The sequence below is a fragment of the Python bivittatus genome, unplaced genomic scaffold (assembly GCF_059951505.1).
Source record: "Python bivittatus isolate LINGU-HERP-01145 unplaced genomic scaffold, Pbiv_v1 ctg000040_np1212, whole genome shotgun sequence".
Classification (NCBI taxonomy): Eukaryota; Metazoa; Chordata; class Lepidosauria; order Squamata; family Pythonidae; genus Python; species Python bivittatus.
The window spans coordinates 184,767-205,640 of NW_028277032.1; the positions used below are offsets into that span (position 1 = coordinate 184,767).

The 20,874-nt window shown below is 41.4% G+C and overlaps 1 protein-coding gene across 1 annotated transcript in view; it reads left to right on the forward strand.

The window, feature by feature from the left end:
- Positions 1–20,874, forward strand: part of CSMD2 (CUB and Sushi multiple domains 2) — a 611,879-nt gene that overhangs the window by 58,342 nt on the left and 532,663 nt on the right. Inside the window, exon 2 of the mRNA XM_088153370.1 lies at positions 15,116–15,332. Within this exon, the coding sequence (XP_088009496.1) occupies positions 15,116–15,332 (217 nt within the window). The remainder of the gene's footprint in view (positions 1–15,115; positions 15,333–20,874) is intronic.

A 20,874-nucleotide genomic window follows, 5' to 3' on the forward strand; every position in this document is an offset into this window, starting at 1 on the left:
ATTTGCCTAAGATATGGACCTCTAATGACTAACATCAATTTGTTTTTGCTTTATTCTATGATATGCAGTTTGAATCATCTAGAGTTGCTCACTCTGCATTGTTTATTGACAACCGTTCTTGCGTTTATTGTTTGGATCATGTACCAGCTTGCATTACATATAGCTGGTAACGGTGATGGGTAATTTTTGCTGAAGGTTTGATGGACTTCTCTTCCCTTTTTAATCCTCTGATCTTACATCCATGTAAAAAAGTCTGCATGGCTTTTCCCCCCCGCCCCCATTCTGTGTTGAATTTGTTGGCCACAGTATTTTGCTGATAACTGTTATGACAATGATTTATCTTGATCGGGCAATCCTTGAGACGATTGTAGGGATGGTGTTGGGACATATTCAGTTTCTCCTAAACTATAAATGACATCAGTGAAGCCGTGATCCATAATTTCTTACAAAGCAATTGTAACTAAGTTTATCTTTTGGTGAATCAAATGATAATTGTGTTGATTGGGTTACTGAGAAAGATGTGTCTCACTTGTATATTGCTCATTTACGATTTCCAAGAGTGTATTCTTTTCCAGTATTAAGTAACTTGTTTTATGAAGTAAGATGTGAGGGGATGGTTTGGTGAAGGCCATGCTCGGGGAGATAAGCATTTCCTTAGCCCCCAGAATGAGCGTGGGAAGGTGAAGAGGATGAGGCTGGCACCACCCTAACGAATTCACAGTGTTTGCTTGCTGGCTTGGGAAGTTTGGATTCCGTCTGGCGAGATTCTGTCTTGTGGGTGAAAGCTAATAAATGCAATAGAACTGTATCTGTACTGTCTCGTGGAGTTCTTTGGGCTGAACCTGACATAAGACCTGCAGAATATTGTAGAGTTCCCCAGGACTCTACTTTAGCTCAGTTCATATGACACAGTGAATTACAAACTAGCCAACAACATTTTAGCTTATTAAGTTGTGCTAATCCAGCCCAGAAAATTTGGTGGAGTAAACCACGGCTTTGTTAACTAAGTTGTATGAACACTGTCTTTATGAATTAGTCATGCTTGAAAGCACATCATGCTCTTAGAAAAAGGATCTCTCATTTTCCTTTCCTGTCATTTCAACTCCTCTTCAGCAGTTCCTTCATTCATTGCTGCAGTGACAGGATGATAATTGGATAGAATTCTGCCATTCAATACACCTACATGATGCTGAACTTCAACATGTTCGCCCGCAATTAGAAGATAGTTGGGTATACTTTTATGTTCATTGAATGCTGAGGCATGGAACGAATGAAAAGTTCTTGAGATAGGATCTTAATGAAAATAATGAAATCATCATCATATCACCACTACCACTACTACATTTGGCAAAATTGCTTTGAAAAATTAAATTACAGTTTTGCTTGAGAACTGAATTGCCACAGAAGTTCCTCTTCCGAATGGTCCTCATTAGAACTTCACTTCTGGCATAACTTGAGAGGAAAGTCTTAAATACTTTTTTTTTTATGTTAGAACTTTAAGTGGAAATATATATTTTTTAATTTTAATGTTTAAGTTTCAAGGGCCTAACAAATTAGCAAGTAGGGAAATTTGTTGAATGTTTTCTCTGAATTTCTACATGGAGAAATTTCCCCACTGTTTATCAGACACAAAGCTCCCCCTTAGAAGTGTCAGTAGCACCTGTACTGAAAAAGTCCCCTGGGAGGCTTAGGAGAGGATTTGCTCCTGGTGGGTTTCCTTGGGACTTAATCAGGAGGTTGCAGACTGCAGATGATTATACAGTGAACAAGAAGATATCCTAGTCATCTTGTCATTACATTTCTCCAGAATTTTCTTGGTTTTTGGCACAAAAAATCTAAAGCAAATCCTTTCATCAAACTGAATGAGAATTGGTGAGAAAAGATGGATTACAATTCCTGCCTAGGCACGCTGGGTGTTGCTGATGGGAGCAGGAGTCCAAGACTTCTGGAGAGAACCAAGTTAGGAGAGGGTCTACATATACATTGTACATTACAATAAGTCTGGGAATGAGATTTTCTTTTTCTTGTATAACTTTCCAAAACTGAGTTTTTGGTTCAGACGTTTATAGTTAAAGCTAATCTGTTCCCCATTACCTCTACAAGTCTTTCCATTAGACTTTCTTCTGACCTGATCAGCAAAGAGGTCTACAGTGTCATTGTGGTGGTCATCACTATTTCTGCCTAGCATCTTTTTGAGGTTTTCTGCACCTTGGAGGGAGATGAGGAGTGAGGAAGAGGCTATGTGCTTCTGCCACTACAGTGATGCTCCTCAACCACTTGTAAAGGATGTGTCCTGTGGTTGCCAAGCAACTGTTATCACATTTATTTTCCCTTCCAATCCTCTTCCTGCACTCATCTTCAGAATTGAAGCGACCCAGCCACACCCAGTGGGTAGGCGGATCATTTACATTTGTAATGCTGTGTCTATCAAAGGGACTGCTGAATTTTTGTCCAGGTCTTCAGTGTGGCATGAATCATGTTCTCCATGTTTAGTAAGAGAGTGAGATAATGCTCAATAAAGGAGGGTCTGTCTGCTTTGTTACTTCACTGCTTCAAAATGTTTACTGGCCTTTCTTCATTGTCTCCACAGTAGTGAATTGGGATGACTTCTAGAAAGAAAATAAAACTCTAGATTGCAAGAACATTGAGAGCTTAGTTAAGACAAAGGAAGGTTTAAATGCCGAGGGAAAAAAGCTCTAATATATGACTCTCTTTAAAAAAGAAAAAAGCCCTCTCTTACATTTAGTTATTGTGTGTGTGTGTGTGAGAGAGAGAGAGAAAGTTTGATTAATTGAAGTCTTCTGAGCTCTGAATAGTTGCAAGACTAGGAAGCCAAATACCAGCACATGCTTCTAGTCTGGCATGAACATTGGGTATGCAGCTAATAGCATGCCTAGGTTCTGGCGTGAGATTTGCAAAAAAATAAACTCCTTTCTGAGCATAACAAAAGCTGCTGGCAAGGAAAGCAGAGGGAATCATTACGATCCTTTACAGCTCTTTCCCCCCCAACACCTCCTTTTGAAAGGTGGAATTTTAAACTGAGGATGGATGACCAAGCTGCCTCCAGTGGCTCCTTCATCTCTCTCCCATTGCTTCTGACTGCTCATATCATTGTCCAATATAATCCAAGCTCCCACCTATTATTGTGATGGAGGATATATTGCCTTCTTGGTTGTCAGCTCTGGGGAAGAAATCATATCCCCCTCCCCTGTTCCCTGCAGTAAGCCATTCTTCTTTTGGACATATCTATTTGAAAATGCTTCTTTGTTCAGATCATGAATGTAAAATAATTTGAGTGTATTGAATTGAAATGTATTATGGTACTCTGTTTTTTTTTTCACCCACACTGTTTCCCATGATAGCATAAAAAGATCTTCAGCTACTATTTGAACGCTGAAGCGAATGGTTGGTTTGCACCACACAATCTTGAAGGTTTGCCTTTCCTGTGACGTTTTAGTGAAATTCAGACAGCAGGCTGCTGGACATAAAACAGCAGTGGGAATTTTATAAGTCATGTACGGTATGCGTTTGCTTTTTATCCCACCACAACCTACCCGGCTCTTGGGGTCATGCCTCAAATGGCCTCTAGAAGAGCTTCGTCTGCAACATCTTGGAGCAAGATAGGAGCACAGGGAAGACTCATTACAGGTTAACTATGAGAACATGAAGTTCATGCATTTTGCAAGGAACTCCAAAAGACACATTATTGAACCACTCCCTTGTTTTAAGTGCCTGGGGTTTGTGCTACATCATTCAAGGAAGTGACATACTCATTTCTCTCAGGTGGTTTTGAATGCTCAGAGTTCAGCAGCAATCCTCTCTTTCTTTTTCTCTAGAGGAGCCCAGTATATACCCACTGCTTTGAAACTTTTGAAGCCAAGGTGCTGGCGTAGCTCCTCTATGGACAGTTAAATCCAGGTGTCAGCTACGAGAAATTGGAAAAAGTTCAAACCGGCTTTCTAAGGAAGTTATTTGTGCCTACAGCTGCTCTATGTTTGGAGACAGGATATGGCTATGTGCATTAATATTGGCTAAAAACTCACTTTCAGCCCCGTGGTCTGATACATCTTATCCTGTCAGAGAATTCTTCTTCTTGGAAATGCCAAATAAATAACAAAGTACATAATTTGGGGTTCTCTAGTGAGATGCTGATGCATCTGAAACAAGATCAGGTAATGATAGCTCTTAAACAAAGAATTCTTAACCTACAATTACAAAGAATATATCAAGAAGTCACTTAGAGTTCAACTGGGGCACAACAGATTTTGTTTTAAACCAGCATTATATCTGGCCCAAGTTACAAAGAACAAACTTTGGAGAGCCTTTACAACATGGTTTAATATCTTACCATCAGCAGTGTTGGAGAGCAAATACTGCAAAATCTCTTATGCTGAGAGGCTTTGTCCCTGCAAAGATGGAAGCATTGAACCACAGGATTATATTCTGCTATACTGCAATTTCTACTGAGACGCCCACAATGGGTTATTAACACCTCTTCTTAGCCCATTTCCAGGTTCGACAAAAAAAATTCCATGTGCAGCTTTTTTCAGCAAATAAAGATCCCAGGATAACTCTTGGTGTTGCGAAATTTATATTTGTAAGGTTGTAGAATTTGTGCGAGGGGGACGCGGTGGTGCAGCGGCTTAATGACGCTGAACGTTGCCGGCCAGAAATGGTCGACGCTTCAGCGGTTCGAGTCCAGCCTTCACGTTAAACAGGGTGAGCTCCTGTTTCCTCCCCAGTTCCTGTCAACCCAACAGGTCGAAAACTCATGTGAGTAGATAAATGGGGACTCTCACTCCGGTGGGAGGAAAAATGCTGGTGGGGCCTTGCAAAAAGGAGTTGGGAGCAGTTGCCGGATAGCGCAACCGTGCTTGCCCGAAAAGGGTGCGAAGCAACGGAAACCCCGCCTCCTGCGCTCGCCAGCTGGGCTCTGCTCTAGGAAGGAGGCTCTGGCAAACCACTTCCAAAACAATTGCCTTGAAAACTGCAAGGACTCATCCAAGCAGTCACTGCAGGGTCAGCAATGACTGAGCGCAGACCAAAAAAAAAAGAATGTGTGCATTGCTGATAGCAGACTGTACATGACTACAGGCCTTTTTATCATGAATGTTACATTGTAATTCAAATTACTTTGTGTGTGTGTGTGTGTGTTAAATAAATGCTGGGTCAGTGACTTGTAATAAAGTTTGACTTGACTTGATTTATGTCATAAAAGGCTGTAGATGGTCTGGGACAATATCATGGTTGATAGTATTGAGAGCTGATGAAAAGTTGAGCAACACCAGGACAGACACAGTATTCCCATCCAATTCGTGACACAGGTCATCCACATGAGTGACCAATGACATCTCAGGCCCATGCCTGGGTCTGAACCCTGACTGATAAAGATACAGATAATCCCTTTCCACTAGAGCACTCTGTCGTTGGTCCCAAATCACCATCCAGACAAATAAGGGGTCAGCCAAGCGATACTCCCCTTCATGGATCACTGCCTTGTCGTGGCGAAGGGGCTTGTGTAACTCAGTGAAGCCATGAGCTATACCGTGCAGGGCCACCCAAGACGGACAGGTCACGACAGAGAGTTCTGACAAAATGTGGTCCACTGGAGAAGGAAATGGCAACCCACTCGAGTATCCTTGCCAAGAAAACCCCATGGACAATGTTAAAAGGCTAAAAGATATGATGCTGGAAGATGAGCCCCTCAGGTCGGAAGGTGTCCAATATGCTACTGGGGAAGAGCGGAGGGCAATTCCAAGTAGCTCCAGAAAGAGTGAAGCGGCTGGGCCAAAGCCGAAAGGACGTTCAGCTGTGGATGTATCTGGAAGCGAAAAGAAGGTCCAATGCTGTAAAGAACAATATTGTATAGGTACCTGGAATGTAAGATCTATGAACCAAGGCAAGCTGGATGTGGTCAAACATGAGATGACAAGATTGAACGTCGACATCTTGGGAATCAGCGAACTGAAATGGACGGGAATGGGTGAATTTAATTCGGGTGACCATTATATCTACTACTGTGGGCAAGAAACCCTTAGAAGAAATGGAGTTGCACTCATAGTCAATAAGAGAGTGGGAAAGGCAGTAATGGGGTACAACCTCAAAAACGTCAGAATGATCTCAGTGCGTATCCAAGGCAAACCATTCAACATCACAGTAATCCAAGTGTATGCCCCAACCACTGATGCCGAAGAAGCTGAAGTTGACCGGTTCTATGAAGACCTACAACACCTTCTAGAACTAGCACCAAAAAAAGATGTCCTTTTCATCATAGGGGATTGGAATGCTAAAGTAGGAAGTCAAGGAGTAATCGGAATAACAGGCAAGTTTGGCCTTGGAGCACAAAATGAAGCAGGGCAAAGGCTAATAGAGTTCTGTCAAGAGAACAAGCTAGTCATAGCAAACACTCTTTTCCAACAACACAAGAGACGACTCTACACAGGGACATCACCAGATGGTCAATACCGAAACCAGATTGATTACATACTTTGCAGCCAAAGATGGAGAAGCTCTATACAGACAGCAAAAACAAGACCAGGAGCTGACTGTGGCTCAAATCATGAGCTTCTTACTGCAAAATTTAGGCTTAAATTGAAGAATGTAGGGAAAACCACTAGACCACTCAGGTATGATTTAGATCATATTCCTTGTGAGTACACAGTGAAGGTGATGAATAGATTTAGAGGATTAGATCTGGTAGACAGAGTGCCTGAAGAACTATGGATGGAGGTCTGTAACATTGTACAGGAGGCAGCAACTAAAACCATCCCAAGGAAAAAGAAATGCAAGAAAGCAAAATGGCTGTCTGATGAGGCCTTACAAATAGCTGTGGAAAGAAGGAATGTGAAAAGCAAGGGTGAAAGGGAAAGATGTAAGCAACTGAATGCAGATTTCCAGAGAATAGCAAGGAGAGATAAGAAGGCCTTCTTAAATGAACAATGCAAAGATATTGAGGAAAACAATAGAATGGGGAAGACTAGAGATCTCTACAAGAAAATTGGAGATATGAAAGGAACGTTTAGTGCAAAGATGGGCATAATAAAGGACAAAAAAGGCAGGGACCTAACAGAAGCAGAAGAGATTAAGAAGAGGTGGCAAGAATACACAGAAGAACTATACAAGAAAGATCTTAATGTCCCTGATGTCCATGCTGGTGTGGTCACTGACCTTGAGCCAGACATCCTAGAGAGTGAAGTCAAGTGGGCTTTAGGAAGCATTGCTAACAACAAAGCTAGTGGAGATGACAGTATTCCAGCTGAGTTATTTAAAATACTAAAAGATGATGCTGTTAAAGTGCTGCACTCAATATGCCAGCAAGTTTGGAAAACGCAACAGTGGCCACGGGATTGGAAAAGGTCAGTTTACGTTCCAATTCCAAAGAAGTGCAATGCCAAAGTATGCTCAAACTATCGCACAATTGCACTCATTTCACATGCTAGCAAGGTTATGCTCAAAATCCTACAAGCTAGGCTTCAGCAGTACATGAACCGAGAACTACCGGATGTACAAGCTGGGTTTCGAAGAGGCAGAGGAACTAGAGATCAAATCGCCAACATTCGCTGGATCATGGAGAAAGCACGAGAGTTCCAGAAAAATATCTACTTCTGCTTCATTGACTATGCAAAAGCCTTTGATTGTGTGGATCACAACAAACTGTGGCAAATTTTTAAAGAGATGGGGGTACCAGACCATCTTACCTGTCTCCTGAGAAATCTGTATGCGGGCCAAGAAGCAACAGTTAGAACCAGTCACGGAACAACCGATTGGTTCAAAATAGGGAAAGGAGTACGACAAGGCTGTATACTGTCACCCTGCTTATTTAACCTATATGCAGAGTACATCATGAGAAATGCCAGGCTGGAAGAATCACAAGCCGGAATTAAGATTGCAGGGAGAACTATCAATAACCTAAGATATGCAGATGATACCACCCTAATGGCAGAAAGTGAAGAAGAACTAAAGAGCCTCTTGATGAGGGTGAAAGAGGAGAGTGCGAAAGCTGGCTTGAAACTCAACATTAAAAAAACTAAGATCATGGCATCTGGACCCATCAATTCCTGGCAAATAGAAGGAGTAGAAATGGAAGCAGTAACAGACTTCATTTATTTGGGCTCCAAGATCACCGCAGACGGAGATTGCAGCCATGAAATTAAAAGACGCTTGCTCCTTGGGAGGAAAGCTATGGCAAACCTAGATAGCATATTAAAAAGCAGAGACGTCACCTTGCCAACAAAGATCCGCATAGTCAAAGCTATGGTTTTTCCAGTAGTAATGTATGGCTGTGAGAGCTGGACCATAAAGAAGGCTGAGCGCCAAAGAATTGATGCCTTTGAACTGTGGTGCTGGAGAAGACTCTTAAGAGTCCCCTGGACTGCTAGGAGGTCAAACCAGTCAATCTTAAAGGAAATCAACCCTGATTGTTCATTGGAAGGATCGATAATGAAGCTCAAGCTCAGATACTTTGGTCACCTAATGCGAAGAGAGGAGTCTTTGGAAAAGACCCTGATGCTGGGAAAGATTGAAGGCAAAAGGAGAAGAGGACGGCAGAGGATGAGATGGTTAGATAGCATCACTGAAGCAGTGAGCATGAAACTGAGCAAACTCAGGGAGGCAGTGAAGGACAGGAAGGCCTGGCGCAATATGGTTCATGGGGTCACGAAGAGTCGGACACGACTTAACGACTGAACAACAACAACAAGCGATACTGTCAAATCCATCACTCAATGTCTGGAGGCTGTCGGAGTCTAGACCAGTGTTTGTCAACCATGGCAACTAAGATGTGTGGACTTCAACTCCCAGGATCCCCCAGCCAGCATGCTGGGGAATCCTGGGAGTTGAAGTCCACACATCTTAGTTGCCATGGTTGAGAAATACTGGTCTAGACAGAGAGGAACAGAATCAGGCTCAAGCCTGACAAAACTGATTGGCTCTGGGGTCACAAACCACCCTATCCTGGGGACTTTCCCTCCTTGGTTCTGAATGGGGTCACACACACCGCAAGATGGAACTGGTACACAATTTGGGGGGTCTTCCTGGACTCAGGTTCCTTGCTTTAACAGCAGGTAACAGCTGGGGCAAGGAAGATTTTACAAAAATCCAACCTGTGTGCCAACTGTACCCATTCCTGGATCAGGGGGCTGTACTCATGGTCACCTTTCATTTGGATTACTGCAATGTCCTTTATGTGGGCTGCCCTTGAAGTCCATTTGGAGTTTTCAGCTGGTCTAGAAGGTGACTATACGAACAGATATGGACATATCATGATATCCCCATGTACCACCTCTGCTGCATGAGGTGCCCTGCTAACAGGAGTCTTCTGGGTGCAATTCAAGGTGTTGGTTGTTATGGGCCATAACAACCCTAAATGCTTTCATGGCAGAGGACCTTGTTATTTGAGGGCCCATCTTTCTACCATTGTGTCTGCCCATTCTATGAGATCTAACAGAATTGGCGGGCTTCAGATTCCATCTGTTAAGTAACACTATCTAGTAGGACCCATGCCTTCTCTGTCATGTCCCTTGCCCCGTGGAAGCACCCTCCCCTTTGTGATCTGAAGAGCTCTGACCCTGCCCTCTTTAGATGAGCCTTAAAGACCTGACTCTTTCCCCAGACGTTGGTTTTGCTATTACTGAGTCAATTGACTTCATCCTTGGCTCTCTTTTCCCTTTCTTATGGTTTTGATTACTGTACTGACCTTTTATGCTTTTACTCTGTACACACATGGAGTTGTTCTGAGTGGGAAGCCAAAACTGTGATAAACAAACAAACTTTGCTAAAGAAAGGAAGTTTGGGAGACCAGGTACCAGTTGTCTAATACCTTTAGGCCCAGAGAGGCTCTCTTAAGGACAGGACTAACCAGAGTCTGCTTCAGGGAATTAAATACCAGCACTAATTCCTCCCACAAGGAAATAACAACCCCTCAGATCCAAGGAACTACCCTCCTCCCAAACCCCTGAAGGAACCGAGGGGAGGGGGGTGCAAGGATCCATCCCACAGGTAGCCAAGGGCACCTTATTTATTTATTTATTTACACAATTTATTAGCCGCCCATCTCACTTTTTCTAGTGACTCTGGGCAGCGTCCAACAGGCTTAAAAACAAGGCAATAAATACATTAAAAAGTACAAAAAAATATAAAAACCTAACTAAACCAGAAAATAATAGGTGAACCAACTTTTTTTAGACTGAAGAAGCTGCTTGGATAAGTAGCGAAATGTCTCTACCAAAAAGAAAAGAAGTCCAGTTGCCGTGACAGACAATAGGTGAAGGGACATTAAAAATAATAGAGCCACCTCACTAGATCACCCTTCCCCTGAGGTCCCCAAGCCTGCTGGCACAATCAAGTCTTGAGGGACCTCAAGAAGCTCAACAGTGACAAGGCCAACCTCATCTCAGGGGGAAGAAGATTCCACAGCGTGGGCACCACAGCAGAAGAGGCCTGCTGCCTAGAGCCTGCCAAATGTAGCTCCCTCGGCACTGGAACCCATAACATGCCCTCTCTGCCAGCTCTGGTAGGACTGGCAGATGAAATAAGGAGAGGCAGTCCCTCAAGTAACCCAGTCCCATGCCATGAAGGGCTCTAAAGGTCAACACCAGCACCTTGAATTGGACCCAGAAACAAACTGGTAACCTTAGACAGCACCCTATCGGCTTCCTCAGAGGTAACAATCTGAAAAGAATCCCAAATAATGTAGCCAGATGTTACCTCAGGGACCACACTGGATCCACCAGGACAGGAGTGAATCTGAGTGATTTTACCAATAAAATGTGCTAATTGGTCATTATTGGGGACCCTCTTGTCTTGTTTTAGGTGATATGCCTTTTCAGCTCTTAGACTGTAAAGTTTTAGATTTATACTTACACAGGTGATTAACATACCATTATAATAGCATATGTTACATTTTTATTATAGAGGCTGCTTGTTATGCTAGTATTTTTTCTCACCCATTTGATTTTACTTTTGTGTAGTATCGTATATTTTCACATTTTGCTGGTCATTGACCAAATAAACAGTATTTCATGTCATTTCAACCCTGAGAGATGGGTTGGGTTGGGGGAGAGAGGGACTGGCCCAAAGTCACTCATGCCTAGGGCAGGACTAGAACTCAGAGTCTCCTGGTTTGTAGGCCAGCACCTTCACCACTACATCAAACTGGCTCTCCAATAACACTAATAACTGACGTTATTTCCTGTTCTTTCTCATCCCCCATGGGGGTTAGTCCTGTTCTTTAAATCAGGGTTCCTCGACCTCAGCAACTTTAAGATGGGTGGACTTCAACTCCCAGAATTCCCCAGCCAGCCATGCTGGCTGGGGAATTCTGGGAGTTGAAGTCCTCCCATCTTAAAGTTGCTGAGGTCGAGGAACCCTGATTTAAATAATAACTGTCAGCCCTGTGAGGCAAACCAGGCCTAGAACTCTGATTTATAATTGTCAGATATATTAACAGAGTCTTGAAAGCCTATCAGGATTTTCCTTTGCCCACTTTTATATCCCACAGAATCAAGGCAGGGTTATTTTCAACCTTGCACTCCTTCCTTTTCCAGGACTAAATAATGCTTTGCTTTCTCTTTTATGATCACTTAATGGACCTGCTACTGCTTCTTGCTTTCCTTCATCAATGTTATTTCTGTGTTTCTCTACCTGGTTGATCTAAAGGGGTGTGTGTGTGTGTGTGTGTGAAAAAGGATATTCATGCATATATTTCTCAACAGCAACAAGTAAATTGATTTGATTGGGTTATGGATTAGGAGCATGTATATGGAAGGCACCAATGAAAGTGAGGGCATATGGCTGGTGTCTGCATCTCAAAGACTAGGCCAAGCATTCTTGATAGCTCCTTCACATGTTCAGTTCTCACAAGATCCTCAAACAGGTCTTGTGTCTGAAAAACAGTGGTGTGTCTTCACACACATCATAATGAATCAGACTCAGCAATCACACAAGGGTTGTTGATGGAACCTTTCAAGCCCTGAGAGCGAGATGGGGCTTTGTGGTACCTAAGACATTTTCAGAGGCACTGATGTTCCAGCATCATTCATGAGATGGGTCATGAAAAAACTCTTTAAGGTCATCTGTCATAGCTGGATAGGGACTTCTTACTGTATTCACTATCTGAGTCTCTTCCATCTTGGTGTCCTCCAGATGTTCCCATTATCCTCAGCCAGCAAGCTGTGCTCATAGAGAATTATGGGAGTTGCACACCTGGTAAGGACCAGAACAGAGAGGAGCAATCTGGCCTCCCTGGCTTCCTTTATGTTACCTGAAATTTAAAGAAAGAAAAGCTGAGTGTTGTATAGATTAGGGCTAGAGGTGAATGAGAAAAGACTAATTCCTGAGATAAGGTTAGCCCTTCAGTGTACAGGAGTTGGGTTGTTTGTGCTGGTGACATGATATCAAAGGATAGCCAACTTGGAAGCACACACTTAAGAGATTGGCTGCATCTGGCAGACTTTTGACATCCCTGTGCGACATAGTTTTTCTAAATTGCTACTTTCTTCATGCCTTTTTGACATTTCCTGATGATTGAAATTAAAAGTCAGAAAATCAAATTATTTTCTCTGTCTTTGCTTGCTCTACCCTTACATTGCTGCTGCGTTATCTGACACCCTTAAGAATGGGATTTGATGGAAGGATGGCAGTTGGCAGGAGAGCTACCCTCCACTGTCTCTTGAAGAGGCCTGAAGAAAATGAACATTCATGTTTGTCTGAAATGACAGAGATTTGTTAGCTAGATTTCTGTCTTGCCTCTTTTCCAAGAGTTCAAGGCAGCTTACATAGAGATTTCTCCTCATTTTATTCTTATAACAGCCCTGCAGGGTTGGGCTGAGAGAGTGAATGGCCTTAAAGTTAGCCAATGTGGTGAGTTAGCCAATCTGGTGAGAGTGGACTTGAACTTAGGTCTCCTTAGTCTTAGTCCTGTACCTCTACCATTGGACCCCACTGGCTCTCACAAGGAGAGAAGTCATCCCTTAAAAGAAGCATTGACGTTAGCTTAACTAGTAATTAGATTTATTGCCCAGCTTTTATTCAGGAGATGAAAGCAGTGTACTTAGTGCTGTCTTCTCCCATGTTCTCCCCACAACAACAACCCTGTGAAGCAGGTTAGGCTGAGAGAGGAGAACTGGCCCAAAGTCACCTGGGAGCTTCTGTGGGTGAGGTGAACCTGGGTCTGATGCCCTTAAGCGTTACAGAAGCCAGTTGGACCTTTGAAACTGAAGGAAAAAAATATACCTTCTTCCTCCACAGTTTTTACTAATCAGAACGTGTTTTACTTCTTAGCTGTTGAGTCCAAAATTCCAAATTCTCCTCAGAAGGTTGTGCTAGGACCAGTTTGGAGGCCACTGGATTTCCCTCACTTGATACAAATGGTCTGGTCTTTCTGAAATTCTGCTTCCTGCCTTCACATCCTGATGCTACTTTTGCATATCAGGGACCTCCAAATTCACCTCAGTTTTCTCTCCAAGCAAAAAGAGCCTAAGTTATGAAGGACAGCTCTAAGCAATGAGAAGCAGCAATTGCTGAAAACAAAAGTACTATTTTTCATTATTATTATTATTATTATTATTATTATTATTATTATTATTATTATTATTTTGAGTGGTAATGAAAGTACCATTTTCTATATGAAATTTAACCATCTCTCTCCAAAACAGGCAAAAGTGGCACATTTTGTACTGAGAGAAAAATGGGTTCTGGTGGCCAGATTCTCTTACTCATTTCATGTCAAAGAGAGTTCATGCTGAATTTCAAAATCTGCTGTATATAATAAGCATGTGGGAGTGATTGACACCATTTTTTTATCATTATCATTAACATATCATCAGAAAGCAGTGAGATGAATTCATTAGAATAAATTCTCACTCTCTCTCTGTCCCCTACCCCATCCCGCCCCAGTTTATCTTGTCAGCTACCCTGTGAAGTTGGCCAACCAAAGTCACTTTGAACATTTTGGTTTAAAGGAAGATTTGAACGTGACTTTCCCAATTGTAGTCCAAGGACCGTGTCTCATTGTATTAGTGTATCGTATAACTAGGACTGTCCACATTCTATAAGGAGAGCTGTAGGTAATGCCCAGTTGCTTGAGGTAGGCCATAGTCAGAACACAAATGGCTGAAAACAACCAAGATCTCTTCTAACTGCAATGGCCCCCAGCAAGCTATTGGTGTATCAGTCCGCTCAATTCATTTCTGTTGTAAAAGGCAGTATAGCTTCCCTTGGCTGACCTAATTTAATGGCATGACTAAGTCTTGTGTGGTCCCTCTGGAGCCATCCTAATAAAGATGGGCATTTGCATAATCCAGCTATGGACAATCTCTCCTCTTGGGATCAACGTGGCCATCAAAGGTCTATGAAGGAGGGGGCCCAGAATGTCAGCAATCAACCACAGAACTGGAGTTAGGTCACCTCAATCTTTCAAAAGGCAGAAAGGTTGTGGATTTCCTTTAAAGAGAAATACTGTTTTGGGTTAAAAAAAAAAAGGGGGGGGATGTTTCTATTACTGCATGCTGGTGTGGGGGGAACTGACACCACCATTTCTCTTTCCTCTGGGTCTTGTTTTCTCCCTTGTTTTGGTTCCCTTTCTCTCCTTTTCTTCGCTGCCTGATGAGCAGTTCCTCTCTTTCTACCAACGTTTCTCCTTTGTCTTTCCCATCCAACCAGCTCCCAGGACAGGGACAGGTCAGTGCTTTTGAAATTAGGCCAGGAAAGACTAGAGGACTCCTCGTTGCCCCTCTCCATTCTAAGGCATTCTAAGATGGAGAAGAAAGGATATGTTTCCACAGGTCATCTCTCCTTCGGACTTTAAGGTGAAAAAGACTGGTTTAGCTTCAGCAAGATAGCTGTGTTGTGCTTTTTTAAACAATGTATTGGCTTCTCACGAATAACACATTTGTGGAATTTCACAATAGCCAGAATCCACAGCGAGAAGTCAAGAAATTAAACATGTCAATTCTATTAGTTTGAAAGAACTGAATTTAAGGGAGTTAGTCTCCTGTGCAACTGCGTTAGGGACTCTATCCTTGATATTAATCACCAATAATTCTTGAGTCGCCCATGCGGAATGCTGGAAAAATAATGCCATTTCTGTTGTGTTTTGTATTTTCTCCTTCTCTCCCAGCCCAGAACTGCAGTTACATTTTGCAAGGTCCAAACGGGACAATACAAAGTCCGGGGTTCCCGTACGGCTATCCAAATTATGCAAACTGTACATGGACAATCACCGCCAAGGAGCAGAACAGAGTACAACTTGTTTTCCAGTCCTTTGCGCTAGAAGAAGATTTTGATGTCTTATCTGTCTATGATGGGTTGCCCCAGCAGGGAAGCCTAAGAACGAGGTAAGGGGGAAAAACATTTGAATGCTCTATCGCTTGTGGCTGAAAAATATTCACATACAAGTTAAGGTGTCTATTGCTTGGATTTAAGCACATAGGTTGAGGTTCTTACGTTGTAATACAAATGGGGTTTCATTTCTCTATTGTGAAATCATCTAAACGGTGTGGATTCTATGCACTTGATAAGAAATAGATAGAAAATGCTGCTAATTTTGTTCAGTGCTGCGTTGTTATCAATACAGTTACTGCTTGAGACTTTTGGTGAAATTAGTTAGAAGACATTGTTAGGCAACCTATGCTTGGAAAGCCAGTTGGATCCCTTACCCTGTCCTCCACTTTCAGAAAGTTTGGATTAGTATGTTTTGAAACATTAACAGGAAGAGATCTTGCATCCGTTCAGCACACTTTAAAGCGAGTAAGTGGTGGCAAATTGGTGTTAACTCTTAGCGATCACATAAATAAAGTTTTTCCAGGATAATCTATTTTCAAACTGGCCTTTTAGGTCTCTCAATGGTGCAGTCATTGCTGCTGTAATCAAATCCATCCGCCTTGCTGCTGGTTGTCCCCTTTTCTCAACATTATGGATTTCTCAAGGGAGCTGGGTGTTTGTATCATGTGTCTAAAATATGGTCATTTGAGCTTGGTCATTTATACCTCAACTCTGGATTGATTTTTTTAAAGAGCCATTTCTTTATTTTTCTGATAATCTATGGTATTCTCAAACCCAAGCAATTTGGTGTGTTGTGTGGCCCAAATTGGATCAATCTTCAGTGAATTTAAGGGGGGACAATGCCTTAGCTTAATGTAAAAGAAAAATCCAAATAATTCTATTAATTTCTCTTCTTCAAAGGAGGCAAACATGAGTGTTTTCCAACACTAAAGTTAAAAAGTGTCAGTATGCTTTCTGTCCTGTTTCTTTACAGTCCAACTTCATACCAGCACCATTCTGATCTTTGTAGGTATAGAAATGTCACAGTATTTGATTATCTTTTCCAAGGTTTTCACTGCTGTCCTACTAAGTGCTGGTCTGCAGCTGATTCCTTGCTTGCTCGCTCCTTTACAATTAATATTCAATCCTAAAAGGCAGAAGCAATTTACTACTTCATGGTCAATTCTAAAGCTGTTGCTGTACCTACAGCTATTAGGTTGGTCTTCTTTATATTTAGTCTTAGTCTTTCTTTTTAATCTTGGTGAACCTTCACTTTCATTTGTGCAGCTTCCAGATCATTTACATTTTGAGTTATCAAGAGTGATACCATCAGAATAGCAGAAATTATTGACATTTCTTCTTCCGGTTTTAAAACCACACTGATCTCCTTCTAATCCAACTTCCCTCAATACACACGCAACATACAGTTTGAATAAATAAGGAGAGAGTAGAAGCCAACACCAACCTCAAGCTTCTCCGGGAAGAGAAGTTCAAGGCCTGTTGCCTGCCCTGGCTTAGGAGATAAATATCTTCCTGTTACAAAGTTTCAGAGCCAAGCAAAGGCTACAAGATGGAGATGTTCTCCTATCACTGCTTTGAGGCAAGAGGTAACTGGTTGAATTTCGGTGTGATTCTGTTTTGTGCACAAGGTCAGATGTTGACAACTTGTATTGGTCTCCTCTGACATTGAAGTACATGGAAAATTTCTCAAGTGTTACATTATCCAAAAAGCCATTTGCTCCTTGGTGTAACTTCCAAACAAGTCCCACAGTGATTTAATGTCTCAATGAGCTCAGCTGGAAGAATCTGGGTTAAAGAAGCAGAAATGGTTGTGAAAAGCAACTCTGTTGGTGAGAGAGAGGAACAGGATTCTGTCGGTAAATAAATTATGGACCCTGTTTGTAACAACTAAGGGCTGGCTGGCTGCCTCTGTCTTCCTTCCTTCCTTCCTTCCTTCCTTCCTTCCTTCCTTCCTTCCTTCCTTCCTTCCTTCCTTCCTTCCTTCCTTCCTTCCTTCCTTCCTTCCTTCCTTCCTTCCTTCCTTCCTTCCTTTCTCAGGTTCCTCAAGAAACGGTGGGGAATCAAACCCAAGCAATTTGGTGTGTTGTGTAGCCCAAATTGGAGCAGTCTTCAGTGAATTTAGGAAAAGGGGGGGGGGATCCAAATAATTCTATTAATTTCTTTTCTTCAAAGGAGGTGAACATTTTAAATTCAGATGTTCCCAAGTTTGAGATGCTGGAAACAATAATATTAGCAGTTTTCCTAGAATAAGAAGCCAGGAATTTTCTGCCTAAACTATACCTTAGTATATTTGGGTATAACACAGCAATGGAGCTGTGTTAAGTAACAATTAACAAAACTGGATGGCTGTGGAAAGCTAGTTAGATCTGGCTGCCATAACTAAAAATGTGTTCCTGGGCAGTTGCTCCCCTTTTTTCAAGCTGGCAAGATATTTAGGACAAAAATTGATGCTCAAATTCAGAAGAACGATATATTTGTCAAGATTGTTGCCTTTCCCACAATTTTCTTTGAGGGGAAATTTTATTTGAACAGAGTTGGCTTCTGCGGTGGAGGAGTTATTAAAACACTAAATCATGTTTTTATATTGCCCTTTTCATAAGGGTAAGGATGCCCAGTTACAGCTAATAATTCCCCATCTTGTCAGATTCTCAGGCCATCTAGATTCATTCTATTTACTTATTGTCTGGCCAATGTGATGTTATTTCTCTGAATATGGCTAGGTTTTGCACGATAACCTGTAAAATAGGCTGTACCTTGACGACGTCACTTTCATAATAAGTTTCATTGTGATTTTCATGGGCTGTTTCAGAATTTACCACTCCTTTTGAATAATTGTAATAAAGGTAATTGATTGATTATTGATTCATTCATTTAGTAAGGAAGCAGACTATTAAAGGAAGGAGCAACACTGCCTTTCTAGGGAAAATGGAGCCTGAGGCCACTCTTGGTTCAGAATTCCTAGACCTCTATCTGTGTCTCAAAATGCAATCTGTAGGCAAAATAGTTTATTTTTTTTATTAGCTGAAGAGTATTGATTTTCAAAAGCAGGGACAAGGAGTGTAGAGATTTTGGGATATTAGCTCCCATTTCATGAACATAAATGGATCATTAAGTATTAACATTTTATCAGCATAACAAGGAGGCTTCCCCTATCCTGCTTGCGCCTTCTTAATCAAAAATATCAACTTTAATTCTCTTGAAAAACATCACTAAAGGTTTCCTTGAACAGAAAAAGGAATAGGTAGGAAGTAAAAATGGTTCTTCAGAGAGAGAGACAGAGAAAAAAATCTTATATATGTCCAAGAGTGCATTTAGCAAGCAACTAGAAGATATAGTGGTCAGTCCTTTATTACAGCCAATGACCAGACTTAGGTGGGACATCTCCAAATTCTCCTGTAAATTTGGATCCCCCCCCCCATTATAGGGGATTTGAAATGCATGGAAAATAATCTTATTAAAATGATTTAAACTTAAATAAAATTAAGTACACAGCATGCCCCCACTCACTTTTCCAGCCACTGGCTTGCCGCTTAAATTCAGTGCATGGCCCTTAGCTCAGACAAATTGCTCATCCATGTAACTTAGGTTTATTAGAAAACGTCAAAAGATTCATACATGCTTTGAATAAGTCCACTCTCTCTGCAATATTCCAGGAGCACAAGATTGTGCTCCTGAAATCTGAGAGCAAAATGGCTTGATTTTGGTGGCATGAAATTTTGGTGGCATGAAATGCCCAGGCTGGGCATCAGAGCAGCTCCTTCCTGGACTTGTTCTGCTCCGTGTCTCCTGCAGTCCTCCAGAAGGAGTGTACAGGCCACTTTTGCTTACACAGCCCAACCTTACTGCTTGATGGAAAGTCTGTTGGCGATGCAGAAGGGAAGATACTGAAGGCTGGGTTCAGGAATTCTGTATTAAAGTCTTGCTTGGCTCAGTCATATTTCCTGAAAGCCAGCATAATAAATGTTCAGTGACTTGACTTAAAAGTAGAGCAGAGTCAAAATTTGCCACAGAACATTACGTCCTCAAGAAAATGTATGAGTTTCAGTTGTTGCTGTATGCCTCAAATATAAATATTACATTGTTCTTTGCCCCAAATATAAATAATCATAAAAGATGATTGAAAAGATGAGAAGCTAATGGAGCAAGACAAATATTTCAGGGAGAATAATATCCTCCTAAAGTAGTTTTTTTTTAAAAAAAATCTTATTGTCTGTGCTTTGTTTCTAGTAACTTTTTTTTTTCCTGCTGCCTTTTCCTTATTAATTTTTTTTTTCTAAAGCAGTTGAAAGTATGGGAGGATGTTTCTTTTCTAGGTCATCAATTATATAAATATATTTTGTCTCACCCCTTCTTTCTCTGCTTTTGAAATGTACTCCATTCATCATCAAACTCCCAGCCTGGAGATGGGGAACTATATACCATTTATCAAAGCTCATACCAGTTATTGGCCAGAAAGGGGGAGAGAAACGATTGTAGGGGAGTGTTTTTGGGAGCAAGAAATGGTATAGTAGGTCCATCCATAAAACGGTCAAGGACTTAAGGAGTAATTTCATTTCGGGGGTGGGGGGTGGGTGGGAACAGTTATTTTTGGCTCAAACAATTAAGGGATTCAGTTTTTGGAAAAATAGTACTGGGCCAAAATCTGCCGTTTAGTTTCTCAAAATTTATCCTAAGAAGGAGTCATCCCCTTGTACTTTCTTCAGGGTGATGGAGTTTTTATTTCAAATTTCTCCTGGTATTGTTTTTGAGCTTGCTTTATCATTAAAAGTGATAGCATCGCTAATGATGTCTTGGTTTTCTGCCACCTATTTGTTCCTCAGCCTCAAACCTCATTGATTGTCCTCACTTTCTAATCAGAAAATGCCCCCTTAAAGGAAGTCCCTCAAGATCCTCTGAATAAGGGTGTGCAAAGGGTTTCAAATCTGAACCCCCATACATGCAAGCTATCCCATTTCAAGTCTGAAGCAGTTCTTTCAAGAGAAAACAGCTGTTTTGCATTTGAAATGGACTGTTTTGATTGTTTTCAAGTGTTTTAGCTCAAAAACAGTACTAAAAAAATTGAAGTGGATGGTATTGGATCGAAAACAATTGTTTTACACTCAGTATAACTATCATTTTTTTAAAAAATAAATCATCTCGGATTCATAACATTTTGCACACTGCTGTTACTGAACCACAGGGAGCCAGCAAGGCAGGAAAAGACTGGTAAAAAACCAATGTATTTATACTCATATCTTGAGTACCTCATAATTAAATAAATGCAAGAACACCACAATCCATGCATGAAAATATGTCCTCCTTTGCTCCCTTGAAAGGAATTATGAAAACAGAATCTTTTTTCACCAAACTGAAAGAGAACTGATAGAAAAAACGCAAAGGAAATTTTCTGCATGATCCTAAATTGGAATAATCAAATGGATCAATACTTTTCATTCAAGACAGTGGAATTAATCCATTTATACAATGCCAAAGATTGTTTCAGTGTTTATGGTTTCCCATATAGTAAAAAGATGTGGTAAGAAAAAAGAGTGTGTGAATGAATGAATGTTCTTTCTATAAAGCCCCTCAAAAGACTTAAATAAATCATATTTTCAG